The 27,915-nt window shown below is 58.9% G+C and overlaps 1 protein-coding gene across 1 annotated transcript in view; it reads right to left on the bottom strand.

The window, feature by feature from the left end:
• LOC128967858 (bifunctional 3'-phosphoadenosine 5'-phosphosulfate synthase 2) overlaps positions 1 to 24,643 on the bottom strand; it is a 43,407-nt gene extending 18,764 nt beyond the window's left edge. Inside the window, exons 1-4 of the mRNA XM_054382109.1 lie at positions 24,629 to 24,643; positions 4,488 to 4,593; positions 2,531 to 2,766; positions 909 to 1,047 (exon numbers count right to left, since the gene is read on the bottom strand). Coding sequence (XP_054238084.1) covers positions 909 to 1,047; positions 2,531 to 2,766; positions 4,488 to 4,593 — 481 coding nt within the window. The 5' untranslated portion in view covers positions 24,629 to 24,643. The remainder of the gene's footprint in view (positions 1 to 908; positions 1,048 to 2,530; positions 2,767 to 4,487; positions 4,594 to 24,628) is intronic.
• Positions 24,644 to 27,915: the final 3,272 nt, after the last annotated feature.

Here is a 27,915-nt window from a genome sequence, read left to right as displayed (position 1 = left end):
CTCCCTGGGCAGCCTGGGTCAGGGCTTGAGAATCCTTCCAGGAAAGAATTTTCTTCTCATGTCCATCCTAAACCTCTCCTGACACAACCTGAGGCTGTTTTCTGTCATCCTGTCACTTGTTGCAAGTGACAAGAGCCCAACCCCCAGCTGGCTGCAGCCTCCTCTCAGGAGCTGTAGAGAGCAATGAGGTCTCCCTCAGCCTCCTCTTCTCCACCCCAACCCCCCCCAGCTCCCTCAGCTGCTCCTCCCTCCCCAGCCCTCTTCTCCAGACCCTTCCCCAGCTCTCTTGCCCTTCTCTGCACCTGCTCCAGCCCTCAGTGTCCTTCTGGCACTCAGGGCCCAGAGCTGAAGCCAGCACTCAAACTGTGGCCTCCCCAGTGCCCAGCACAGGGCACAAGCCCTGCCCTGCTCCTGCTGCCCACACCATTGCTGCTCCAGGCCAGGCTGCTGCTGCCCTTCTTGCCCACCTGGGCACTGCTGCCTCCTTTCCTGTTGACCAACACCCCCAGGTCTATGTTCAGCTGGGCAGCTGCCCAGGATGTTTGATTTGGGGTGAGAGAAGGTTCCTGGAGGGGATGTGAAGGGAGGTTTTCCTTCATACCAGGGAAGCAAGATGGGAGAGTGGCTAAATAGATGCAGATTCCAGCCCCTCAATGCCCTTCTGGGAGTGAGGGGGCCCAGAACTGCACCCAGCACTCGAGGTGTGGTCTCCCCAGTGCTGGTTTAGTTGCCAAAGCAAATTTCCTTAGAGCAATCCTCATGCCCCAGCCAGCAAAGCTGCACAGCCCAGCAGCACCCAGCCAGCCCCACTGGGCACTGGAGGTGATGCTCCTGGGCAGGAGGAAACGAAGTGCCCCAGAGAGCCTTGAGCAGCCCAGCTCTGTGTGTGTCTGCTGCCTCCTGCATACCTTTGATCTCTCCAGCTCTTGCCTTTTTGTAGAGGCCCTTCACATCTCTGCTTTCACAGATGTTGAGAGGAGCATCTACAAAGATCTCAAAGAAAGGCAGCCCTGCTGCCTCGTGAATCCTCCGGGCGTTCTGCCGGTCCTGTGAGGGGGAGGAAGAGCAGGAGGAAGAGGAGGAAGAGAGGGGAGCCAACAGCTGCCCAGCCTGCAGCAGCAGCCTCCCTGCTGTCCCCTGGATTCAGTGTGCACTCATCCCAAGCAGGCTTTGGCATCTCCCTTCTCCCCTTTGCTTCCATTTTTTTGCTCTTTTCTTTTTTCCCCCCTATTTTACTGTACAGCTTTTCCCTGTTCCAGCTTGTTGAGAGAATCAGAGGATCATTTGCTCTGTTCCAGCTTGTCAGAGGATCACTGAGGTTGGAAAAGACCTTCCAGGTCATGGAAGCCAACCCTTAGCCCAGCACTGCCAGGTCACCACTAACCCATGGCCCTCAGCACCACAGCTACAGAGCTTTGAAAGCCCTCCAGGGATGGGGACTCCACCACGGCCCTGGGCCAGGACTTAACCAGACTTTCAATGAAGAAATTGTTCCAAACTAAACCTCCCCTGGCCATTTCCTCTCCTCCTGTCACTCATTACTAGGGAGCAGAGCCCAACCCTCACCTGGCTGCAGCCTCCTCTCAGGGAGCTGTAGAGAGCAATGAAGTCTGCCCCCAGCTTAGAACCACAGAATGATTTAATTACAGAAGACATTGAAGCTCATCCAGTCCAACCATTCTCTAACTATCAAGGTTGGGGCTAAGCCATGGCCCTCAGCACCACATCTCTGCAGCTTTGAAACACCTTCAGGAGTGGGGACTCCATCACCTCCCTGGGCAGCCTGGGCCAGGCTTTGAGAACCCGTCCAGGGAAGAAGTTTCTTCTAACATCCAACCTAAACCTTTCCTGGCACAACTTGAGGCCATTTCCTCTTGTCCTGCCGCTTCTTACTAGGGAGCAGAGCCCAACCCCCAGCTGGCTGCAGCCTCCTCTCAGGAGCTGTAGAGAGCAATGAGGTCTCCCTCAGCCTCCTCTTCTCCACCCCAACCCCCCCAGCTCCCTCAGCTGCTCCTCCCTCCCCAGCCCTCTTCTCCAGACCCTTCCCCAGCTCTCTTGCCCTTCTCTGCACCTGCTCCAGCCCTCAGTGTCCTTCTGGCACTCAGGGCCCAGAGCTGAAGCCAGCACTCAAGCTGTGGCCTCCCCAGTGCCCAGCACAGGGCACAAGCCCTGCCCTGCTCCTGCTGCCCACACCATTGCTGCTCCAGGCCAGGCTGCTGCTGCCTTTCTTGCCCACCTGGGCACTGCTGGCACATATTCAGCCAGCTGCTGACCAACACCCCCAGGCCTTTGTCTGCTGGGCACCTTTCCAACCCCTCTGCCCCAGGCATCTCATTCCCTCCTCCCCCATGGATCACAACCACCACCCCTTGCTCAGTCTCCTTCTTTCCTCCTGGGTACCTCGTCCGTGCTCCTCTCAGCTGCCTGGGCACCACCCGGGCACCGCCTGGCTGGCTCTCATCCCTCAGCCTTTGTTTCCTGGGAGCAGGGGGGGAGGACTATGGAGCTGAGGGCAGGGCAGGGTTTTTACCTTGGAGAAAGGGGAGATGAAGCTGGTGATGCAGACCAGACCAGCATCGGCGAAGAGCCGCGCCACCTCGGCGATGCGCCGGATGTTCTCCTCCCGGTCGGCCGACGAGAAGCCCAGGTTCTTGTTCAGGCCATGCCTCACGTTGTCCCCGTCCAGGGAGTAACAGGGGATGCCATGGGACACCAGGAACTCCTCCAGGGCAAAGCCAAGGGTTGTCTTGCCAGCTCCTGAAAGGCCTGAGCGGACAGGGAAATCAAAAAGGAAGGGTGAGGTTGGAGGCACAAAGAGGGGAAAGGAGAGGGCTGGAGGAGGTGGATCCTGGGTGGGCTGTGGTGGGACAAGAGGAGACAGGGAGACAGGGAGTCACAGGATCACAGAGGCATAGGGTCAGAGAATCAGAATCCCAGAATCAGAATCTCAGAATCTCAGAATCTCAGTGGTCCAGGCTGGAAGGGAGCTCCACAGCTCATCCAGCCCAAGCCCTCTGCACTCAGCAGGGACATCCTCCACTAGATCAGGTTGCCCACAGCCCTCCCCAGCCTCCCCTTGAAGATCTCCAGCCATGGAGCCTCAACCACCTCCCTGGGCAACCTCTTGCAGTGTTCCAGCAGCCTCCTGCTGCAGAACTTGTTCCTCACATCCAATCTCCATCTGCTCTGCTCTACTTTGAAGCCATTGCCCCTGGGCCTGTCCCTGCAGGCCTTTGGGAACAGTCTCTCTGCAGCCTTCTTGGAGCCCCTTCAGGTCCTGGAAGGTTGCTCTAAGGTCTCCCTGGAGCCTCCTCTTCTGCAGGCTGAACACCCCATTTACCAGTAAGCAGGGTGTTATGGGGTGACTTAGATCCCCTCCCCAATAACTTATTCTTTTGGATATAAGCCCCAAAGAGCAAACCTCACCACACTCAGAACTTGGCAGTAAAAATGGAGTTGTATTTACATGAGAAACTGAATCTAAGAGTATAAAAGGCAAAACATGTGCAGAGTGTACTCACATCTCTGTGTGTGTACATAGACTGAGAGGCTGGGGAGGGGAAGGCTCCAAGGAAACCTTCTGGTGTCCTTGCAGCATCTGAAGGGGGCTCCAAGAAAGCTGGGGAGGGACTTTGGAGGGTGTGAGGGAGGGATAGGAGTGGGGGGGCTGGAGCAAAAGTAGAAGTGGGGAGCTGGAGATTGGCTGTGAGGAAGAAGTTGTTGGCCAGGAGGGTGGTGAGAGCCTGGCAGAGGTTGCCCAGGGAGGTGGTGGAAGCCTCATCCCTGGAGGTGTTTGCAGCCAGGCTGGAGGTGGCTGTGAGCAACCTGCTGGAGTGTGAGGTGTCCCTGCCTCAACCCCCTCCCTGGGCAGCCTGTGCCAGTCTCTCCCCAGCCTCACTGTGCAGAACTCCCTCCTGATGTCCAACCTAACTCTGCCCTGCTCCACTTCCAAGCCCTTGCCCCAGGTGCTATCCCCACAACCCTTCTGAACAGTCCCTCCCCAGCCTGCCTGGGGGTCCCCTGCAGATACTGAAATGCAGCTCTGAGGTCTCCCTGGAGCCTTCTCTTCCCCAGCCTGAACAGCCCCAAGTCTCCCAGCCTGACCCCATAGCAGAGGTTCTCCAACCCCCTCTGACCTCATTGCTGGTGACAAAGATGTGCAGGGGGAGTGCCCAGAGGCTGGAGCCAGGCTCTGCTGGGGGATGCCCAATGCCAGCACAAGGGGCAGTGGTGGAAGCTGAGCCATAGGAAGTTCCATGGGAACAGGAGGGAAAAGTTTTTCCCTGTGAGGGTGCTGGAGCCCTGGAGCAGGCTGCCCAGGGGGGTTGTGGAGTCTCCCTCTGTGGAGATATTCCAGCCCCACCTGGCTGTGCTCTGTGTGCCCTGCCCTGGGTGACCCTGCTCTGGCAGGGGCTTGGCCTGGATGATCTCTGGAGGTCCCTTCCCACCCCTGGTGCTGTGTGGGTGTGTGATCCACAGCCCAGTACCTGTCAGCCAGACTGTGCAGCCTCGGAACCCAGCCCTGGTGCCCAGCACTTGGCCTCTCTTCTTCCTGCTGACATGGTGGGCTTGGTACACCACGTTGGTGGACATCTGGTGGAAACAGAGCAAAAGACTTTGGTTACACCTCTTTGCTCTCTGCACAGGAGGGAAAATCTCCACTGGAAGTGACCTAAGGAGGAGAAAGGCTTCAGACATCTGCAAGAGCCCCAGAGGTGACCTTGGGCAGCTGGGTGCTCGAGTGTGAAGGGTGGAGTTCTGGCTGAGCAGCAACAGCATTTGCCTCTGCTCACAGGGCTTCTGCTGGCCATGCCTTGGCTCTGTGGAAAGGGACCTGGGAGTCCTGGGGGACAACAAGCTGACCATGAGCCAGCAACCTGCCCTTGTGGCCAAGAAGGCCAATGGAATCCTGGGGTGCATGAAGACATGTGGGCAGCAGGGCAAGGGAGGTTCTCCTCCCCCTCTCCTCTGCCCTGCTGAGGCCACATCTGCAGGATTGTGTCCAGTTCTGGGCTCCCCAGGTCAGGAGGGACAGGGAACTGCTGGAGAGAGTCTAACAGAGTGCAGTGAGGATGATGAGGGGCCTGGAGCATCTCTGTGAGGAGAGCAGGGTGAGAGCCCTGGGGCTGTTGAGCCTGGAGAAGAGCAGCACCAGAGGGGATCTGAGCAATGCTCAGCAAGAGCAAATGGAGCAAAAGTAGAGGTGAGGAGATTCAGGTTGGCTGTGAGGAAGAAGTTGTTGGCCAGGAGGGTGGAGAGAGCCTGGCAGAGGTTGCCCAGGGAGGTGGTGGAAGCCTCATCCCTGGAGGTGTTTGCAGCCAGGCTGGAGGTGGCTGTGAGCAACCTGCTGGAGTGTGAGGTGTCCCTGCCCATGGCAGGGGGTTGGGACTGGCTGAGCCTTGAGCTCCCTTCCATCCCTGACAGTTCTGTGAGTCTATGACATACGGATAGATTCTCCCAGAGTGGAGCAGGATCCATTTAAGTTGGGAAAGGCTCCAAAGTCATCTCTGCTCTTGCCCAGGGACAAACCCCACAGAGGTGGAGTTACCCTTCCCAATGCTGCCAGCCTCACTTCCCAGCATTCCAAGCACCACGGTGCTGAGCCTGGCTTGTGGCTGCAGTTGGGGCAGTGGCACATGCCTGTCCCATCCTCCTTCCTGCTTGCTCTCTCCTCTCTTTCACAGGGTCACAGAGCACAGCCACTTGGCAGAGCCCTCCAGGCTCACCCAGCCCAACCCTGCACCCAGCACTGCAGGCTCAGCACCAAACCATGTCCCTCAGCACCAGCTCCACACTCTGCTGGAACACCCCCAGGGATGGTGCCTGCAGCACTGCCCTGGGCAGCCTGTTCCAATGTCTGAGAGCCCTTCCAGGGCAGGAATCTTTCCTGAGCTCCAGCCTGCAGGCAGCCTGTGGCTCCTCTCTGCTCCCCCACCACCACCACATTTGCTTCTCAGGCTGAGCTGTGACATGTCTCAGGCACCCCTGCAGAGCTCCTGGGCTTGCCAGGGTGCCCCTGATGCCAAGCAGGGCACTGAGATGGGCTCCCTTTCTTCCTTCACCTCTCTGAACACACCACAGTGAGCCCTCCCTTGCTCCTTGGCAGCTCCTTCCTCAGGGCAGGGCTGCCCTTGGCCCCTGCCCCATGCCAGGAACACAGCACAGAAGGCCTTCAGGAGAGCAGCAGAGACTCCCCCAGCTCCCCCACACCCACCCCCCCAAAAGAAAAAAACAAGCAGGCTTTCAGCTTGGAGGCAGACAGCTGGAGGTGCCAAACCCCTCTGACACAAGGAGGTTTTCAAGGTGCTGGCAGCTGAAGTGTTCTGTTGGTTTCCTTTTTTTTTTTTTTTCCCCTTTACCCACAGGAATTTTGGAGCTCTGGGCCAGGTCTTTTTTGTTGTTGTTGCTGTTTGTTTGTTTTAAAATCATAGCTCAAATATTTCCTCTGTTGGGTGAGATTTGCATGGTTTGGCTTCCCATAATCGAGTTCTGTACAGCTCTGGAGGAGGGGAAAAAAAGGATGAAGGGAGGGAGAGAGGGAGAGAGGGAGAGAGGGAGAGAGGGAGAGAGGGAGAGAGGGAGAGAGGGAGAGAGGGAGAGAGGGAGAGAGGGAGAGAGGGAGAGAGGGAGAGAGGGAGAGAGGGAGAGAGGGAGAGAGGGAGAGAGGGAGAGAAAAAAGACAGAGAAAGAGAAAGAAAGAGAAAGAAAGAGAAAGAAAGAGAAAGAAAGAGAAAGAAAGAGAAAGAAAGAGAAAGAAAGAGAAAGAAAGAAAGAAAGAAAGAAAGAAAGAAGAAAGAAAGAAAGAAAGAAAGAAAGAAAGAAAGAAGAAAGAAAGAAAGAAGAAAGAAAGAAAGAAAGAAGAAAGAAAGAAAGAAAGAAGAAAGAAAGAAAGAAGAAAGAAAGAAAGAAAGAAAGAAAGAAAGAAAGAAAGAAAGAAAGAAAGAAGAAAGAAAGAAAGAAAGAAAGAAAGAAAGAAAGAAAGAAAGAAAGAAAGAAAGAAAGAAAGAAAGAAAGAAAGAGGAAAAACAAGAAAGAAAGAAAATGAAAAAAGAAAGAAAGAATGTCAACAAAATCAGCCTCATGTTGCAGTCACCTTGCAAACAGACTTCAGCCCAGCAGGGTGTGCATCAAGTGTTGCCCCCTCGAAGCAGCCAGAGCAGCATTTCTCCATCGGGGTCTCAGGTGAGGCCTCAGCTCCTGATTTCCTCAGCACAGGAACACTCCTGAGCCCTGCCATGCCCCTGCCTCTCTGGGGTGAGTTAGCAAAGCTGCACAGGTCTTGTACTAACAGTCACAGAAGGGAGCTCCAAAGCTCATCCAGCCCAACCCCTCTGCACTCAGCAGGGACATCCTCCACTAGATCAGGTTGCCCACAGCCCTCTCCAGCCTTCCCTTGAAGATCTCCAGCCATGGAGCCTCAACCACCTCCCTGGGCAACCTCTTGCAGTGTTCCAGCAGCCTCCTGCTGCAGAACTTGTTCCTCACATCCAATCTCCATCTGCTCTGCTCTCAATCCAAACCATTTTCCCTCATCCTATCCCTGCAGGCCTTTGGGAGCAGTCCCTCTGCAGCCTTTAGGGTCCCTCTGGACCCTAAAGCTCATCCAGCTCCAACCCCCCTGCCATGAGCAGGGACACCTCACACTGCAGCAGGTTGCTCACAGCCACATCCAGCCTGCCCAACCTGATCTAGTGTGGCAGTCAGGAGCTGAGGTGGGCTTGGTGCCCAGCTCTGCCAGCCTGGAGGCTGGAAGGGGATCCTGCCCTCTTCCTCAGCAGAAGGTGGTGTCCCACCTGCCTGCCCATAGCCACGGTGAGAATCAGAGGATGGTTTGGGTGGAAGGGACCTGAAAGGTCATCAGCAGAGGTTGAACCCCAAACACTTCCAGAGGAGAGCAGATCCTCTCCCACTGCTTCTCTCCAGGACTTTGTGGCAAGCTGGGCACAAGCCCAGGCTGGGTGGCCTGTGGCTCAGTGGCCTGGCCACACGTGGTGGCCACATGCTGCATCTGCCTACCTCAGGGTCCAGGCTGGACCACACAGTGTCTTGAACCTGGTGCCTTGAACTCCATGACCCTGACTTTGCAAAGGCCAAATAGTAGCCAGAAGGCACCAGCAGGCTTCTCTCCACCTCAGCAATTTCTGGATGGTTTGCAAAGTCCAGCAGCAGCAGCAGGAGCAGCAGGAGCAGCAGCAGCAGGAGCAGGAGCAGCAGCAGGAGCAGAAGGAGCAGCCGGAGCAGAAGGAGCAGCCGGAGCAGCAGGAGCAGGAGCAGCAGCAGCAGCAGCACCACCAGCAGCACCACCACCAGCACCACCAGCAGCACCACCACCAGCACCACCACCAGCAGCACCACCAGCAGCAGCAGCAGGAGGAGGAGGGAAGGGCTATGGGGAAGCTGGGCTAGAGGCACCACACAGGACAAGAGTTAAAAGGGGGAACTCCACTTGGGCAGGCCAAAAGTTCACTTGGCTGGAAAAACTTGATTCAGATGAATTCATGGCAGGAAAGTTCCTCAAGTGCTGCAGGCAGAGGGGCAGGAGCTCTGCTCTCTCAGCTCAATGGCTGCAGGGGCAGGGCACTGCTGCTGCCCAGCCAGCAGCTCTCCCCTGGCCTCCTGGCTGCAGCTGGAGCCCAGAAGCCTTTCCCCTCACTCAGAGCCTCCCCAGCCCCCCTGCTCTTCCTGCAGGCTGTGCTCACAGCCAAGACATTGAACTGTGCCACCCTGCAGCACAACTGCCAGCAGCCAAGTCCAGGTGGAGGACTCAGGTCTGCAGCTCACAGGCTCACAGAATGCTCTGGCTTGGAAGGGAGCTCCACAGCTCATCCTCCAACCCCTTGCACTCAGCAGGGACATCCTCCACCAGATCAGGTTGCCCACAGCCCTCTCCAGCCTCCCCTTGAAGATCTCCAGCCATGGAGCCTCAACCACCTCCCTGGGCAACCTCTTGCAGTGTTCCAGCAGCCTCCTGCTGCAGAACTTGTTCCTCACATCCAATCTCCATTTGCTCTGCTCTCATTTCAAACCATTTTCCCTCACCCTGTCCCTGCAGGCCTTTGGGACCAGTCCCTCTGCAGCCTTTAGGGTCTCTCTGGACTCTAAAGCTCATCCAGCTCCAACCCCCTGCCATGGGCAGGGACACCTCCCACCAGCTCAGCTTGCTGAAGGTCTCATCCAGCCTGGCCTTCAGCACCCCCAGGGAGGAGGCAGCCACAGCCTCCCTGGGCAACCTGTGCCAGTGCCTCCCCGCCCTCACTGCAAAGAATTTCTTCCTCCTCTCCAGTCTCACTCTCCCAGCTCAAAGCCATTGTCCCTCAGCCTGGCACTCCCAGCCCTTCTCCAAAGTCCCTCCCCAGCTCTCCTGGAGCCCTTCAGGTCCTGCAAGGCTGCTCTGAGGTCTCCCTGGAGCCTTCTCTTCTGCAGGCTGAACAGCCCCAACTCTCCCAGCCTGTCCCCACAGGGGAGGTTCTGCAGCCTCTGCTCATCTTGGTGGCCTCCTCTGGAGCCTCTCCAGCAGCTCCAGATCCTTCTTGTGCTGGGGGCCCCAGAGCTGGAGGCAGTGTCCCTCCCACTAGACCAGGGCTGCTCAAGGCTGCCCTCAGCCCAGCCCTGATTATCTCAGGGTTCAGCTCTGAATCAGAGCGCTGGGAAATGAGAAACAGCTCCTTAATGGTGCTGAGCTGAGCCACGGCTGGGCCCGGGGTGGATCATTAACCAAAGGAGGGGGTGCAGAACTCAGCAGCCTGCTCCAGCTGCTGCCTCTCAGGAGGGCACTCAGGGCCCTGCTGTGAAAGGCTGCAGGCTGCCTATGGGCTCTGCCTCTGCTTCCTCACCGAGCTCTTCCCACTCCCTCCCTCCCTCACCCACTCCCTCCCTCCCTCACCCACTCACTTCCTCCCTCACCCCCTCAGCCCCTCACTCACTCAGCCCCTCACTCACTCCCCCCCACTCCCTCCCTGCCCCGCAGGAGGCTGGGCCCAGGCCCTTTCCACTCATACCCAGGGCCAGGACAAGGGGCACTGGACCTCAACTCAATCCCAGGAGGTTCCACCTCCACATCAGGAGGAGAAACTTCTTTGGTGTTGAGGGTGCTGGAGGCCTGGAGCAGGCTGCCCAGAGAGGTTGTGGAGAGGGGAGGAGAGAGGAGAGAGGAGAGGACTGAGTTCATCTGCTGAGCTTCCCATGATCTTAGAAGGAAGGAGATGCAAAGCACCAAAAGGGAGGGAAAGCAAACCAAGGGCTGCTGAGCCTGAGGAGCAACTAGGAGACAGTTTTCTGCCAGGGTGCAATGACTTAGGCACTGTGGTCACAGCACAGGTCATGGCTCTAAGCCTCAGCCTTTGGAATCCTCACCAGGAACGCTGCCTGGAGCACTTCATTCCACATCAGACCAGGCCAGCTCCCTGGAATCAGGGCTCTGCTGCCTGCTGCACTGTCAAACAGGCCTCACAGAATGGTAGGGTTGGAAGGGACCTCTGGAGATTGATCCAACCCCCCTGCCAAAGCAGGGTGAGCCCTGCAGGGCACAGAGCAAGGCAGCCAGGTGGGGCTTGGAAGTCTCCAGAGAAGGAGACTCCACAACCTCTCTGGGCAGCCTGCTGCAGGCCTCCAGCACCCTCACACCAAACAACTTTCTCCTCCTGCTCAGCTGCAGCCTCCTGCCTTCCACTTTGTGCCCCTTATGCTGTCCCTGGGCACCACTGAGCAGAGCCTGGCCCCAGCCTCTTGCCCCCCACCCTTCAGATGTTTATAGACATTGCTCAGATCCCCTCTCAGCCTTCTCCAAGCTCAACAGCCTCAGGGCTCTCAGCCTTTGCTCCTCACACAGAACTTCCAGTCCCTTCAGCATCCTTGCAGCCTCTGTTGGACTCTCTCCAGCAGTTCCCTGTCTGTCCTGAACTGGGGAGCCCAGAACTGGACACAAGCCACAGCAGGACAGAGCAGAGGGGGAGGAGAACCTCCCTTGACTTGCTGGCCACACTCTGCTGAATGCAGCCCAGGATACCCTTGGCCTTCTTGGCCATGAGGACACTTTGCTGTCCCAAGGAGCTGCTTCCCCGCAGCTCAGCCCCTGCTCTGTACTGGTGCAGGGGAGTCTGAGTGGCAGCAGAAACTCAAGGCAAGGAAACTAACACAAAGAAACTAAGCCTCTGGCACAGGCTGCCCAGGGAGGCTGTGGCTGCCTCATCCCTGGGGGTGTTCCAGGCCAGGCTGGATGAGGCCTTGAGCAGGCTGTGCTGGTGGGAGGTGTCCCTGCCCATGGCAGGGGGATGGCACTGGCTGCTCTTGAAGGTCCCTTCCAACCCAACCCATCCTGTGATTCTCTGAAGCTCTGCAGGTTGTGTTCTCCCTGCACACACTCAGGAGAGAATCAATCAATAAGGTTGGAAAAGACCTCAAGGATCATCAAAGTCCAACCTGTCACCCAAGAGAGGTCAATATTGGCCTCAGGGGAGCTCAATAACTCATTAAAAACAGCTCCTAATCAAGCTTGGGGAGTGCTGAGGGAAGCAATAAGCCACGTGGAAGGCAAGCAGGTGCCACTAAGGCTCCAGGATGCCTCACCCTGCTCCTGGTCAAGAATCAACTGATGAACAGTGCCCTGCACCATGCTTTGTGGCCTTCCATCCCCTTCTGAGATACCCAGGTGCAGGAGCTGTGTGGCCACAGGGCAGGGCCAGGGCAGGACACACCATGAGCAGCAGTAATTAGTGGCCCCCCACACCCCACCTACCCCTTGCACAAGTTGATCTCAGGCACCCATTGAAGGGTTCTGCCCCGGGGCAGGGCTGTGGCAAGCTGGCTCTGACCACCTCCAGCTCCACCTCCTGAGGCTGCATTCTCCATACAGGGCCAGGGGAGCCAGGCAGCCAGACCCCTCCCCCCTCCCCCCCAATCCATGGCAGTGCTTCCTGGAGCACACTGCACCCTCTGTGTCCTGCTGCCCCTCAGGGAAATGCTGCCTGGCCACAGGGCTGTGCAGAACAAGCTGCTGCTGCTGCAGGCAGGGCTGCAGGGAGCCCCCTGAGCCCTGCCTGCCAGGGCTGTGACAGACCACACAATGAACAAGGGCAGCTCCTGGCTGCTCACTGCTGCTGCTGCTTCAGGAGCTGCTTGCTCCTGAGAGGAGGCTTTCACCACTGGGGCAGACAGGAAGCCTGTGTGAGGGAGGTGAGGGCTTGAGGTGAGCACTGAAGGCTGCTGTTCTCCTCAGACAGTCAGCCCTGGAAGGGGGGGGCAGAGGGAAGTGCTTGCTGCCAGTGAGGGCTGTGGGTGGCAGAACATCGTCCAGCAGGGAGAGGAGGCACCACCCAACGCTTCAGGCTGCAAGGGACCTTTAGAAGTCCTCCAGCCCAACCCCCCCTGCAGACAGCAGGGACAGCTAACAGCTACAGCAGGTGGCTCAGAGCCCCAGCAAACCTCATCCAGAACATTCCCAGGGCTGGGGCATCTCCCAGCCCCCTGGGCAACCACCCTCTGTGGAAAAATGTTTTTCCTTCTCTCCACTCTCCCTCTCTGAGTTCAAACCATCCCCCCTTGGCCTGGCACAAGAGGTCCTGCTCAGAAGTCTGTCCCCAGCTTTCTGCTGGGCCCTTGGAGCACTGCAAGGCCACCAGAAGGTCTCCCTGGAGCCTTCTCCTCTGCAGGCTGCCCAAGCCCAACTCTCCCAGCCTGGCCTCCCAGCAGAGGGCTTCCAGGCCTGCCAGCATTGCTGTGGCCTCCTCTGGCCCTGCTCCAGCAGCTCCCTGGCTGTGCTGTGCTGAGGGCTCCAGAGCTGCCCCAGCACTGCAGGGAGGGTCTGAGCAGAGCACAGCAGAGGGGCAGAACCTGGCCTTCAACACCTCCAGGGAGGAGGCAGCCACAGCCTCCCTGGGCAACCTGTTCCAGTGTCTCCTAACCCTCACTGCAAAGAATTTCTTCTTCCTCTCCACTCTCCCTCTCCCCTCTCCCAGCTCAAAGCCATTGTCCCTTGTCCTGGCACTCCCAGCCCTTGGCAAAAGTCCCTCCCCAGCTCTCCTGGAGCCCCTTCAGGTACTCTGAGGTCTCCCTGGAGCCTTCTCCTCTCCAGGCTGAACAGCCCCAACCCTCCCAGCCTGTCTCATGCCTCAAGCAGAACCAAAGGCAGCATCTCCATCCTAACCAGCAAAGAAAGGCTCTTGTGCAGCAAGCCCTGAGTCCTCAGGCAGCAGTAAGGAGGTGCCTTGTTCCTTCCTCTGGACCACACATGCAGAACTAAAATGAAACAAACCCAACTTTCCCTCCTTCAATCCATAGATGGGTGTGCAGCCAAAAGTCCCTCAAGCTCACCTCAAGCTGCAGAGTGCAGGCTCAGGCTGAATTGAGGTTTGCCATCCTGGGCTTACAGCAAGGAGGAGCAGAGTCCTGCAAGAGTTGGCAGTGCTGCACCTTTCAGAGGCTTGAGAGCTGATCAGCAGCCCCTGCAAACCCCACTTCTGAGAGGTGCTGGGACAGTGAACCATGCTGGACCCACCCAGCCTCACCACCCCTGGGGCTGTGGCAGAGGGATGAACACATCCCCCCTGCTGCCAGGAAGAAGGGGGGAAATCTCAGATGGTATTAGCAGTAAGGATTCTTCAGAAGGAACAAAGATTCACCTTGCTGGGAGAAGGCCAAAGGGAGATGAAGGGGCAGCAAAAGGATGAGCTGCAGCACCAAGAGGAATCTCAGCTGGGGCCATTCCTGCCCATCCCCATCCTCCTTTTCTAATGGCAGCCACCAAAAGTGGCCCTGAAAAACTGACCAGGGTATTAAAACTCAGCTCCATTGAGGCTGCTCCTTGTGGGAGCAACTTGTGCTGTTCCCTGTCCTATCCTTAGGGGAAATCTCCACCCTTCCTGAACCTCCTCATGTGACTGCCCTGAGAATGACTCACAGAGTGGCAGGGGCTGGAAGGGACCCCTGGAGATCATCCAGTCCAAGCCCCCTGCCAGAGCAGGGGCACCCAGGGCAGGGCACACAGGAACACATCCAGATGGGCCCTGGCAGGCTCCAGAGAAGGAGACTCCATCACCTCTCTGGGCAGCCTGCCCCAGGGCTCTGCCACCCTCAAAGTCAAGAAGTTCCTCCTCATGTTCAGATGGAGCTTCAAGCTTATGCCCAGCACCTCCTGTCCTGTCCCTGGGCACCACTGAGCAGAGCCTGGCCCCAGCCTCCTGCCAGCCACCCCTCAGATATTTGTAGGCACTGAGCAGATCTCTCCTCAGCCTCCTCCTCTGCAGGCTCCCCAGCCCCAGGGCTCAGCCTCTCCTCAGCTGAGAGCTGTTCAGTGCCCTAACACAACCACCCACGTGTGCATGCAGATAGCTGTGACCAAGGGATCCCCTTCAGTGTGACACACCTCACCCTGACCAAGGGATCCCCTCACACCTCACCCTGACCAAGGGATCCCCTCACACCTCACCCTGACCAAGGGATCCCCCCTCACACCTCACCCTGACCAAGGGATCCCCCTCACACCTCACCCTGACCAAGGGATCCCCCTCACACCTCATCCTGACCAAGGGATCCCCCTCACACCTCACCCTGACCAAGGGATCCCCTCACACCTCATCCTGACCAAGGGATCCCCTCACACCTCACCCTGACCAAGGGATCCCCCTCACACCTCACCCTGACCAAGGGATCCCCCTCACACCTCACCCTGACCAAGGGATCCCCTCACACCTCACCTGACCAAGGGATCCCCTCACACCTCACCCTGACCAAGGGATCCCCCTCACACCTCATCCTGACCAAGGGATCCCCTCACACCTCACCCTGACCAAGGGATCCCCCTCACACCTCATCCTGACCAAGGGATCCCCTCACACCTCATCCTGACCAAGGGATCCCCTCACACCTCATCCTGACCAAGGGATCCCCTCACACCTCACCCTGACCAAGGGATCTCCCTCACACCTCACCCTGACCAAGGGATCCCCCTCACACCTCATCCTGACCAAGGGATCCTCTCACACCTCATCCTGACCAAGGGATCCCCCTCACACCTCATCCTGACCCAGGGATCCCCTCACACCTCATCCTGACCAAGGGATCCCCCTCACACCTCATCCTGACCAAGGGATCCCCTCACACCTCACCCTGACCAAGGGATCCCCCTCACACCTCATCCTGACCAAGGGATCCCCTCACACCTCATCCTGACCAAGGGATCCCCCTCACACCTCATCCTGACCAAGGGATCCCCCTCACACCTCATCCTGACCAAGGGATCCCCTCACACCTCATCCTGACCAAGGGATCCCCCTCACACCTCATCCTGACCAAGGGATCCCCTCACACCTCATCCTGACCAAGGGATCCCCTCACACCTCATCCTGACCAAGGGATCCCCCCTCACACCTCATCCTGACCAAGGGATCCCCTCACACCTCATCCTGACCAAGGGATCCCCCTCACACCTCATCCTGACCAAGGGATCCCCCTCACACCTCACCCTGACCAAGGGATCCCCTCACACCTCATCCTGACCAAGGGATCCCCTCACACCCCATCCTGACCAAGGGATGCCCCCACACCTCATCCTGACCAAGGGATCCCCCCTCACACCTCATCCTGACCAAGGGATCCCCCTCACACCTCATCCTGACCAAGGGATCCCCTCACACCTCACCCTGACCAAGGGATCCCCTCACACCTCATCCTGACCAAGGGATCCCCTCACACCTCACCCTGACCAAGGGATCCCCTCACACCTCATCCTGACCAAGGGATCCCCTCACACCTCATCCTGACCAAGGGATCCCCCTCACACCTCATCCTGACCAAGGGATCCCCTCACACCTCATCCTGACCAAGGGATCCCCCTCACACCTCATCCTGACCAAGGGATCCCCTCACACCTCACCCTGACCAAGGGATCCCCCTCACACCTCATCCTGACCAAGGGATCCCCTCACACCTCATCCTGACCAAGGGATCCCCTCACACCTCATCCTGACCAAGGGATCCCCCTCACACCTCATCCTGACCAAGGGATCCCCTCACACCTCACCCTGACCAAGGGATCCCCTCACACCTCACCCTGACCAAGGGATCCCCTCACACCTCATCCTGACCAAGGGATCCCCTCACACCTCACCCTGACCAAGGGATCCCCCTCACACCTCATCCTGACCAAGGGATCCCCTCACACCTCACCCTGACCAAGGGATCCCCCTCACACCCCATCCTGACCAAGGGATCCCCTCACACCTCACCCTGACCAAGGGATCCCCCCTCACACCTCACCCTGACCAAGGGATCCCCCCTCACACCTCATCCTGACCAAGGGATCCCCTCACACCTCATCCTGACCAAGGGATCCCCTCACACCTCATCCTGACCAAGGGATCCCCTCACACCTCATCCTGACCAAGGGATGCCCCCACACCTCATCCTGACCAAGGGATCCCCTCACACCTCATCCTGACCAAGGGATCCCCTCACACCTCATCCTGACCAAGGGATCCCCTCACACCTCATCCTGACCAAGGGATCCCCTCACACCTCATCCTGACCAAGGGATCCCCTCACACCTCATCCTGACCAAGGGATCCCCTCACACCTCATCCTGACCAAGGGATCCCTCACACCTCATCCTGACCAAGGGATCCCCTCACACCTCATCCTGACCAAGGGATCCCCTCACACCTCATCCTGACCAAGGGATCCCCCTCACACCTCATCCTGACCAAGGGATCCCCCTCACACCTCACCCTGACCAAGGGATCCCCTCACACCTCATCCTGACCAAGGGATCCCCCTCACACCTCACCCTGACCAAGGGATCCCCTCACACCTCACCCTGACCAAGGGATCCCCTCACACCTCATCCTGACCAAGGGATCCCCTCACACCTCACCCTGACCAAGGGATCCCCTCACACCTCACCCTGACCAAGGGATCCCCTCACACCTCATCCTGACCAAGGGATCCCCTCACACCTCACCCTGACCAAGGGATCCCCTCACACCTCATCCTGACCAAGGGATCCCCTCACACCTCATCCTGACCAAGGGATCCCCCTCACACCTCACCCTGACCAAGGGATCCCCCTCACACCTCATCCTGACCAAGGGATCCCCTCACACCTCACCCTGACCAAGGGATCCCCCCTCACACCTCACCCTGACCAAGGGATCCTCTCACACCTCATCCTGACCAAGGGATCCCCCTCACACCTCATCCTGACCAAGGGATCCCCCTCACACCTCACCCTGACCAAGGGATCCCCTCACACCTCATCCTGACCAAGGGATCCCCTCACACCTCACCCTGACCAAGGGATCCCCTCACACCTCACCCTGACCAAGGGATCCTCTCACACCTCATCCTGACCAAGGGATCCTCTGACACCTCACCCTGACCAAGGGATTCCCCCTCACACCTCATCCTGACCAAGGGATCCCCCTCACACCTCACCCTGACCAAGGGATCCTCTCACACCTCATCCTGACCAAGGGATCCCCCTCACACCTCATCCTGACCAAGGGATCTCCCCTCACACCTCACCCTGACCGAGGGATCCCCCTCACACCTCATCCTGACCAAGGGATCCCCTCACACCTCACCCTGACCAAGGGATCCCCTCACACCTCACCCTGACCAAGGGATCCTCTCACACCTCATCCTGACCAAGGGATCCTCTGACACCTCACCCTGACCGAGGGATCCCCCTCACACCTCATCCTGACCAAGGGATCCCCTCACACCTCATCCTGACCAAGGGATCCCCCTCACACCTCATCCCGACCAAGGGATCCCCTCACACCTCATCCCGACCAAGGGATCCCCTCACACCTCACCCTGACCAAGGGATCCCCTCACACCTCATCCTGACCAAGGGATCCCCCTCACACCTCATCCTGACCAAGGGATCCCCCTCACACCTCACCCTGACCAAGGGATCCCCTCACACCTCACCCTGACCAAGGGATCCCCCCCACACCTCATCCTGACCAAGGGATCCCCTCACACCTCACCCTGACCAAGGGATCCTCTCACACCTCATCCTCACCAAGGGATCCCCCTCACACCTCACCCTGACCAAGGGATCCCCTCACACCTCATCCTGACCAAGGGATCCCCTCACACCTCATCCTGACCAAGGGATCCCCCTCACACCTCACCCTGACCAAGGGATCCCCCTCACACCTCACCCTGACCAAGGGATCCTCTCACACCTCATCCTGACCAAGGGATCTCCCCTCACACCTCATCCTCACCAAGGGATCTCCTCACACCTCATCCTGACCAAGGGATCCCCTCACACCTCACCCTGACCAAGGGATCCCCTCACACCTCATCCTGACCAAGGGATCCTCTGACACCTCATCCTGACCAAGGGATCACCCTCACACCTCATCCTGACCAAGGGATCCCCCCTCACACCTCACCCTGACCAAGGGATCCCCCTCACACCTCATCCTGACCAAGGGATCCCCCCTCACACCTCATCCTGACCAAGGGATCCCCCTCACACCTCATCCTGACCAAGGGATCCCCCTCACACCCATCCTGACCAAGGGATCCTCTCACACCTCATCCTGACCAAGGGATCCCCCTCACACCTCACCCTGACCAAGGGATCCCCTCACACCTCACCCTGACCAAGGGATCCCCCTCACACCTCATCCTGACCAAGGGATCCCCCTCACACCTCATCCTGACCAAGGGATCCCCCTCACACCTCATCCTCACCAAGGGATCCCCTCACACCTCATCCTGACCAAGGGATCCCCCTCACACCTCATCCTGACCAAGGGATCCCCTCACACCTCATCCTGACCAAGGGATCCTCTCACACCTCATCCTCACCAAGGGATCCCCTCACACCTCATCCTCACCAAGGGATCCCCTCACACCTCATCCTGACCAAGGGATCCCCCTCACACCCCATCCTGACCAAGGGATCTCCCCTCACACCTCATCCTGACCAAGGGATCCCCCCTCACACCTCACCCTGACCAAGGGATCCCCTCACACCTCATCCTGACCAAGGGATCCCCTCACACCTCACCCTGACCAAGGGATCCCCCTCACACCTCATCCTGACCAAGGGATCCCCTCACACCTCATCCTGACCAAGGGATCCCCCTCACACCTCATCCTGACCAAGGGATCCTCTCACACCTCATCCTGACCAAGGGATCCCCCTCACACCTCACCCTGACCAAGGGATCCTCTCACACCTCATCCTGACCAAGGGATCTCCCCTCACACCTCATCCTGACCAAGGGATCCCCCTCACACCTCATCCTGACCAAGGGATCCCCCTCACACCTCATCCTGACCAAGAGATCCCCCTCACACCTCACCCTGACCAAGGGATCCTCTCACACCTCATCCTGACCAAGGGATCCTCTCACACCTCATCCTGACCAAGGGATCCCCCTCACACCTCATCCTGACCAAGGGATCTCCCCTCACACCTCACCCTGACCAAGAGATCCCCCTCACACCTCACCCTGACCAAGGGATCCTCTCACACCTCATCCTGATCAAGGGATCCCCCTCACACCTCATCCTGACCAAGGGATGCCCCCACACCTCATCCTGACCAAGGGATCCCCCTCACACCTCATCCTGACCAAGGGATCCCCCCTCACACCTCATCCTGACCAAGGGATCCCCCTCACACCTCATCCTGACCAAGGGATCCCCTCACACCTCATCCTGACCAAGGGATCCCTTCACACCCCATCCTGACCAAGGGATCCCCCTCACACCTCATCCTGACCAAGGGATCCCCTCACACCTCATCCTGACCAAGGGATGCCCCCACACCTCATCCTGACCAAGGGATCCCCTCACACCTCATCCTGACCAAGGGATCCCCTCACACCTCATCCTGACCAAGGGATGCCCCCACACCTCATCCTGACCAAGGGATCCCTTCACACCTCATCCTCACCAAGGGATCCCCTCACACCTCATCCTGACCAAGGGATCCCCCTCACACCTCACCCTGACCAAGGGATCCTCTCACACCTCATCCTGACCAAGGGATCCCCTCACACCTCATCCTGACCAAGGGATCCTCTGACACCTCATCCTGACCAAGGGATCCCCCTCACACCTCATCCTGACCAAGGGATCCCCTCACACCTCATCCTGACCAAGGGATCTCCCCTCACACCTCATCCTGACCAAGGGATCCCCTCACACCTCATCCTGACCAAGGGATCCCCCTCACACCTCATCCTGACCAAGGGATCCCCTCACACCTCATCCTGACCAAGGGATCTCCCCTCACACCTCATCCTGACCAAGGGATCCTCTCACACCTCATCCTGACCAAGGGATCCCCCCTCACACCTCATCCTGACCAAGGGATCCCCCCTCACACCTCACCCTGACCAAGGGATCCCCTCACACCTCACCCTGACCAAGGGATCCCCCTCACACCTCATCCTGACCAAGGGATCCCCCTCACACCTCATCCTGACCAAGGGTCCCCTCACACCTCATCCTGACCAAGGGATCCCCTCACACCTCATCCTGACCAAGGGATCCCCTCACACCTCACCCTGACCAAGGGATCCCCCTCACACCTCATCCTGACCAAGGGATCCCCTCACACCTCATCCTGACCAAGGGATCCCCCTCACACCTCATCCTGACCAAGGGATCCCCCTCACACCTCATCCTGACCAAGGGATCCCCTCACACCTCATCCTGACCAAGGGATCCCCCTCACACCTCACCCTGACCAAGGGATCCCCCTCACACCTCATCCTGACCAAGGGATCCCCTCACACCTCATCCTGACCAAGGGATCCCCCTCACACCTCATCCTGACCAAGGGATCCTCTCACACCTCATCCTCACCAAGGGATCCCCTCACACCTCATCCTGACCAAGGGATCCCCTCACACCCCATCCTGACCAAGGGATCCCCTCACACCCCATCCTGACCAAGGGATCTCCCCTCACACCTCATCCTGACCAAGGGATCCCCCCTCACACCTCACCCTGACCAAGGGATCCCCCCTCACACCTCACCCTGACCAAGGGATCCCCTCACACCTCACCCTGACCAAGGGATCCCCTCACACCTCACCCTGACCAAGGGATCCCCCTCACACCTCATCCTGACCAAGGGATCCCCTCACACCTCATCCTGACCAAGGGATCCCCCTCACACCTCATCCTGACCAAGGGATCCTCTCACACCTCATCCTGACCAAGGGATCCCCCTCACACCTCACCCTGACCAAGGGATCCTCTGACACCTCATCCTGACCAAGAGATCCCCCTCACACCTGACCAAGGGATCCTCTCACACCTCATCCTGACCAAGGGATCCCCCCCACACCTCATCCTGACCAAGGGATCCTCTCACACCTCATCCTGACCAAGGGATCCCCCCTCACACCTCATCCTGACCAAGGGATGCCCCCACACCTCATCCTGACCAAGGGATCCCCTCACACCTCATCCTGACCAAGGGATCCCCCCTCACACCTCATCCTGACCAAGGGATCCCCTCACACCTCATCCTGACCAAGGGATCCCCTCACACCTCATCCTGACCAAGGGATCCCCCCACACCTCATCCTGACCAAGGGATCCCCTCACACCTCATCCTGACCAAGGGATCCCCTCACACCTCATCCTGACCAAGGGATCCCCCTCACACCTCATCCTGATCAAGGGATCCCCCTCACACCTCATCCTGACCAAGGGATGCCCCCACACCTCATCCTGACCAAGGGATCCCTCACACCCCATCCTGACCAAGGGATCCCCCTCACACCTCATCCTGACCAAGGGATCCCCTCACACCTCATCCTGACCAAGGGATCCCTTCACACCCCATCCTGACCAAGGGATCCCCCTCACACCTCATCCTGACCAAGGGATCCCCTCACACCTCATCCTGACCAAGGGATCCCCTCACACCTCATCCTGACCAAGGGATCCCTTCACACCCCATCCTGACCAAGGGATCCCCCTCACACCTCATCCTGACCAAGGGATCCCTTCACACCCCATCCTGACCAAGGGATCCCCTCACACCTCATCCTGACCAAGGGATGCCCCCACACCTCATCCTGACCAAGGGATCCCCTCACACCTCATCCTGACCAAGGGATCCCTTCACACCCCATCCTGACCAAGGGATCCCCTCACACCTCATCCTGACCAAGGGATGCCCCCACACCTCATCCTGACCAAGGGATCCCCTCACACCTCATCCTGACCAAGGGATCCCCTCACACCTCATCCTGACCAAGGGATGCCCCCACACCTCATCCTGACCAAGGGATCCCTTCACACCCCATCCTGACCAAGGGATCCTCTCACACCTCATCCTGACCAAGGGATCCTCTCACACCTCATCCTGACCAAGGGATGCCCCCACACCTCATCCTGACCAAGGGATCCCTTCACACCCCATCCTGACCAAGGGATCCCCCTCACACCTCATCCTGACCAAGGGATCCCCTCACACCTCATCCTGACCAAGGGATCCCTTCACACCCCATCCTGACCAAGGGATCCCCCTCACACCTCATCCTGACCAAGGGATCCCTTCACACCTCATCCTGACCAAGGGATCCCTTCACACCCCATCCTGACCAAGGGATCCCCTCACACCTCATCCTGACCAAGGGATGCCCCCACACCTCATCCTGACCAAGGGATCCCTTCACACCCCATCCTGACCAAGGGACCCCCCTCAGATGCCTCCTGCTGCCCAAGGGATTCCCCTCCAAGTGCAGACCTCCCCCCAGCCGTGGGCTCAGCAGGAGCTGGCTGGAACCGAGCCGCCGGCGGCACCGCGCTGGGAGCCACAACTCCCTCTCTGCTTTGTGCAAGGTCTGCCTGGCCACAGCCCAGCGGGAGCTCTGCTGGGCTTCCCTCACTGCTCCATCCCAACAAGCAAAAGCTCTCCCCACGAAGAAGCCTTTTGCAGCTTCTGTTGCACTCCTGGCCAGAGCAACGCAGCAGCCTGTGGCCCGGAGCTGTCCCTCGCCTTAGAGCTGTTTTGAGAGCGGCAGGACGAAGGTCGGCCACAATCTTCCTCATAAAGGTCGTTTCTGCAGCCCAGGAGAAGCGGGAAAGGAGAGGGACTGCTCCTGGCAGCTCAGCCATCGCCTCTCTCCCGGCACAGCAATAAAACAAATCTCCCATACACAGCCCGAGCCTTGCACCTCCCCTCTCTGGAGTCATCGCTGAGCCACAAGGCTTCCACCTTTCCTGCCACATGGGGTTTGGGCTGCATTCCTGCCTGGGCATAGATCGGCAAACTCACAACCAGGTGAAACAAGCAGTCAGGGAGGGGATGGAGCAGAACTAGAAGTGGGGAGACACAGATTGGATGTGAGGAAGATGTTGTTCCCCAGGAGGGTGGTGAGAGCCTGGCAGAGGTTGCCCAGGGAGGTGGTGGAAGCCTCGTCCCTGGAGGTGTTTGCAGCCAGGCTGGAGGTGGCTGTGAGCAACCTGCTGGAGTGTGAGGTGTCCCTGCCCATGGCAGGGGGTTGGGACTGGCTGAGCCTTGAGCTCCCTTCCTGACAATTCTATGATGATTCTAAAATGCACCAGCAAAAGCAGCCTGGGACACTCAGGGCAAGGTTCCTCATGGCTCTGGTTTGAAACCTGGAGCTCTCCTGGGAAGCCACACCTCACATCCCAAACCCAAGGCAGCTGGCAAGCAGAAAACTTCTTCTGGCAGTGGCTGCAGTCTCAGTTTCTAACTGGATTTTGCTCCTGCTATCAATTATTTTCCCTTTGCTGTGTGTTGGATTTTGTTACTTGGCTTTAAAACTCTGGCTCTGAGTGCTGAAAGCTGATGGGTGGTGGCTGTCCCCCCAGCTTCTCATCCCCCTGAGTGGGACCTGAGTGGTGGTGGTGGCTGTCCCACCAGCTTCTCATCCCCCTGAGTGGGACCTGAGCGGTGGTGGTGGCTGTCCCACCAGCTTCTCCCTCCGGGTGGGACCCGTGCAGAGGCAGCCTAAAGAGCCGTAAGCCAGGCAGTGGCTCAGCTTTCCCACCGCTGACTCCACCTTTAGCCTCGCCGGGGCGGCAGCCGCAGCGGCTGCTCTCTGCGGGACGAGCGTGGCTCTGGGCACAGCCGTCCGGGACACCGCGTTTGCCACTTGTATGTCGGCAGGGGACGTGTGGCCGCCCGGCGGGACAGCCAGCCCCCTGCCCAGGTGCTAGCAGGGCACACACCTCACCCAGGCACCCTGGCACCAGCGGCTAGCAGCAGCGAGAGCGCTCAAGCCGCGGCGCCCAGCACCGTAACGGGCCGGGCTTGACATCCCTCTGCGAGGAGGTGGCTGCATCCCCACAGGGCAAACCCGGCGCCGGGCACAGAGCACACGCGGGACTCCAACTCCGGAGCCAGGGGAGCTCAGGTTCCCCGTCCAGCGCAGGCACCCCGAGGAGCATTAAGTCCCCTTCCAGCGCAGGCAGCCCGGTTTGCTCAGGCAGCCCAAGGAGCGAAGGTCCTCCCCAGAGCTGCCAGCCCAGCTGCGAGCTCCCTCCCGCGGGGCGGGCGGCGCTGGCCGGGCTCTGGGAAGGGCTTTCCTCGGGGAGCCCGGACGCGGCCGCAGCCTCCCTAGCCCCAGCCCCCCCCGCCCCGCTCCCGGTGCCCAGCCCCGCGGGGTGGCCCTACCGTCTGCTGCCGGCTCGACATGGTGACGGGCGGCGGGACCGGGCCGCTCCGGGGCTATAAGGGCTGCCGCGACACGTAGCGCTGCCCTGGGCCGGCCCCTCTCGTCCTGCGCCCGCCTTTGCCACCGCCTCCTCCTCCTCCGCCTCCTCCTCCGCCCCGGCCCGAAGCCGGGAAGCGGGGCCGGGCTCGGAGCGACGCCGTGGCCCGGCCAGGGAGCTCCGAGGGCGGAGATGCGGGGCCAAAGGACGGATTCCGCAGGCTGCCAGCGCTGGCTGAGCCATCGGTGCCGGTGTGGAAGCCCACCAGAAAGAACGGTTCGGGGCTTGCCCGACTGTCACAGGATGGGCTGGGCTGGAAGGGACCTCAAAGATCATCCAGTGCCAACCCCCTGCCACGGGTAGGGACACCTCCCACCAGCACAGGTTGCTCAAGGTCTCATCCAGCCTGGCCTTGAACACCTCCGGGAAGGAGGCAGCCACAGCCTCCCTGGGCAACCTGTTCCAGTATTTCCCCACCCTCACTGCAAAGAATTTCTTCCTCCTCTCCACTCTCAATCTCCCCTCTGCCAGCTCAAAGCCATTGTCCCTCAGCCTGGCACTCCCAGCCCTTGGCCAAAGTCCCTCCCCAGCTCTCCTGGAGCCCCTTCAGATACTGCCAGGCTGCTCTGAGGTCTCCCTGGAGCCTTCTCTTCTCCAGGCTGCACAGCCCCAATTCTCCCAGCCTGTCCCCACAGGGGAGCTTCTCCAGCCCTCTGCTCATCTTGGTGGCCTCCTCTGGCCCACCTCCAGCAGCTCCAGGTCCTTCTTGTGCTGGGGGCCCCAGAAATGGAGGCAGTGCTGCAGGTGGGGTCTGAGCAGAGCACCTCCTTGGGATGCTCCAGGAGCCTCTGATGGAGGAGGAGGGAAACCACACCAGGTCATCACACAGCCAACAGCAGCCATGCATGACTGGAGGTGTTGCAGAAAGGTGTGGATGTGGCACCTGGGGCCATGGTTTAGTGGCCATGGTGGGGTTGGGTTGATGGTTGGACTGGGTGAGCTCAGAGGCCTTTTCCAACCCAAACAATTCTGTGATTCTATGTCCTTCACCATGCCCTGTCTCATCTGTCCTTCCACCCAGGGGAGTTTGAAGTGATGGTGCCCTGAACAGAGCCCCTCGGTGGAAAAGGAAAGGGATGTTGGGAGCTTGCAAAGCTGCCTGAGGTAAGAGGGAGAAGGACTCTTGAAAGAGAAACCAGGAAAGCCCTGAGGGAGAGATGCAAGGAATAAAGGCCTGCAGGGACAGGACTAGGGGCAATGGCTTCAAACTAGGGCAGAGCAGATTGAGATTGGATGTGAGGAACAAGTTCTGCAGCAGGAAACTGCTGGAACACTGCAAGAGGTTGCCCAGGGAGGTGGTTGAGGCTCCATGGCTGGAGGTCTTCAAGGGGAGGCTGGAGAGGGCTGTGGGCAACCTGATCTAGTGGAGGATGTCCCTGCTGAGTGCAGAGGGCTTGGCCTGGATGAGCTTTGGAGCTCCCTTCCATACCAGATTCTAAATGGGCTTCCCCAAATGAGGTCCTGCTGTTGGGGGCACAGTGTGGGGAAAGAGAAGCAGGGATAACATGGAGTTGGAGGAATGGGACTAGGAGGAGGCAAGCAGAATCTGCTCACCCAGCTCCTGAAGCCAGGCAGCTATTCCAGGGTGATCAGCTACCAGCTGGGCTCATCCTCAGTGTAATGCCAGCTAAAGCCATGGGATCACACTGGGGTTAACTCAGCTCAGTACTGCCTGGGCCATTCCTCAGCTTCTCTCATCTCCTGCCCTTCCTTCCAGTGGTTTCTCAATTGTCCAGCTGCAGATTAATTTCCTGCCACAAAAACAATGCAGCATGGTTGGAAGAGCAGGCAGCAAGGCAGCACACATCAGCCACTGGAAGAGCACATCCTGGTCCCAGCAACCCCCCCACAACCAGGACACAGGCTCCCACAGCACTGGCAGGAGGACACCTGGAAGGACTGGAAGTCTGTGGGTGCAGAGCAGAAGGGCAGCAGCTGCTCAGCTCTCCTGCAGGCATGGTGGCATCCACCAACACTCAGAGACTTGGGCAGGCTGAGAGCTGGGCAGAGAGGAACCCAATGAGGGTCAGCAAGGATGAGAGCAGAGTCCTGCAGCTGGGCAGGAAGAATAAACTGCAGCAGGACAGGTTGGGAGGGGATCTGCTGGAGAGCAGCCCCAAGCAGAAGGAGCTGGCAGTGCTGGGGGGCAGCAAGTTCTGCCTGGCACAGCAATGTGCCCTGGGGGCCAAGAAGGCCAAGGGGGTCCTGGGCTGCATGCAGCAGAGTGTGGCCAGCAGAGCCAGGGAGGTTCTCCTCCCCCTCTGCTCTCCTCTGCCCTGCTGAGGCCACAGCTGGAATATTGCATCCAGTTGTGGGCTCCCCAGGTCAGGAGGGACAGGGATCTGCTGGAGAGAGGCCAAGGGAGGGCTGCAAGGCTGCTGAAGGGCCTGGAGCAGTGCCTGGGGAGGAGAGGCTGAGAGCCCTGGGGCTGTTCAGTCTGCAGAGCAGAAGGCTGAGAGGGATCTGCTCAATGTCTGTCAAGAGCTGAGGGCTGGGGGGCAGGAAGGAAGGCACAGGGACAGCCTCTGCTCACTTGTGCCCTGGCATAGGCCAAGGGGCAAGGGATGGAAACTGCAGCCCAGGAGGTTGCAGCTCACCAGGAGGAGGAACTTCTTGAGTGGGAGGGTGCCAGAGCCCTGGAGCAGGCTGCCCAGAGAGGTTGTGGAGTCTCCTTGTGTGGAGCCTTTGCAGCCCTGTCTGGATGTGTTCCTGTGTGCCCTGTGCTGGATTCTCTGCTCCTGCTCTGGCAGGGGGGGTTGGACTGGAAGCTCTCCAGAGGTTCCTTCCAACTCCTCACATCCTTTGAGCCTGTGATCCAAGCACCATCCAAGGCTGCTCAGACAATTGAGCTGCTGCTAGGAAGCAACTTTGTGCCATGCCCAAATCAGAGTCCCCAGAGGCACTGGGGTGTCTTTCCCCCAGTGTCTCTGGGGAAATTCATGAAGCTGGGAGCTGCAGAACTGATCAAACAGCTATGGAGATGGTCAGGGAAACTCCAGGGGATTAGAGGTTCATCCACAGCTGGCTTTGGGTCTCTTATCTCTGGTGAGGTAATGTGCATCTTAATTTCTGTGTTAGTTTTGGGTGTGTTTTGTTGTTGTTGTATAGTTGGACCTGGACAAGCTGGAGAAGTGAGCCCAAGTGAACCTCAGGAGGCTCAACAAGGCCAAGGACAAGGTTCTGCACCTG

This window comes from Indicator indicator, chromosome 7 (assembly GCF_027791375.1).
Source record: "Indicator indicator isolate 239-I01 chromosome 7, UM_Iind_1.1, whole genome shotgun sequence".
Lineage (NCBI taxonomy): Eukaryota > Metazoa > Chordata > Aves > Piciformes > Indicatoridae > Indicator > Indicator indicator.
Note: the sequence above shows the minus strand (reverse complement) of the source record. Positions and strands in the feature narration are given on the sequence as shown.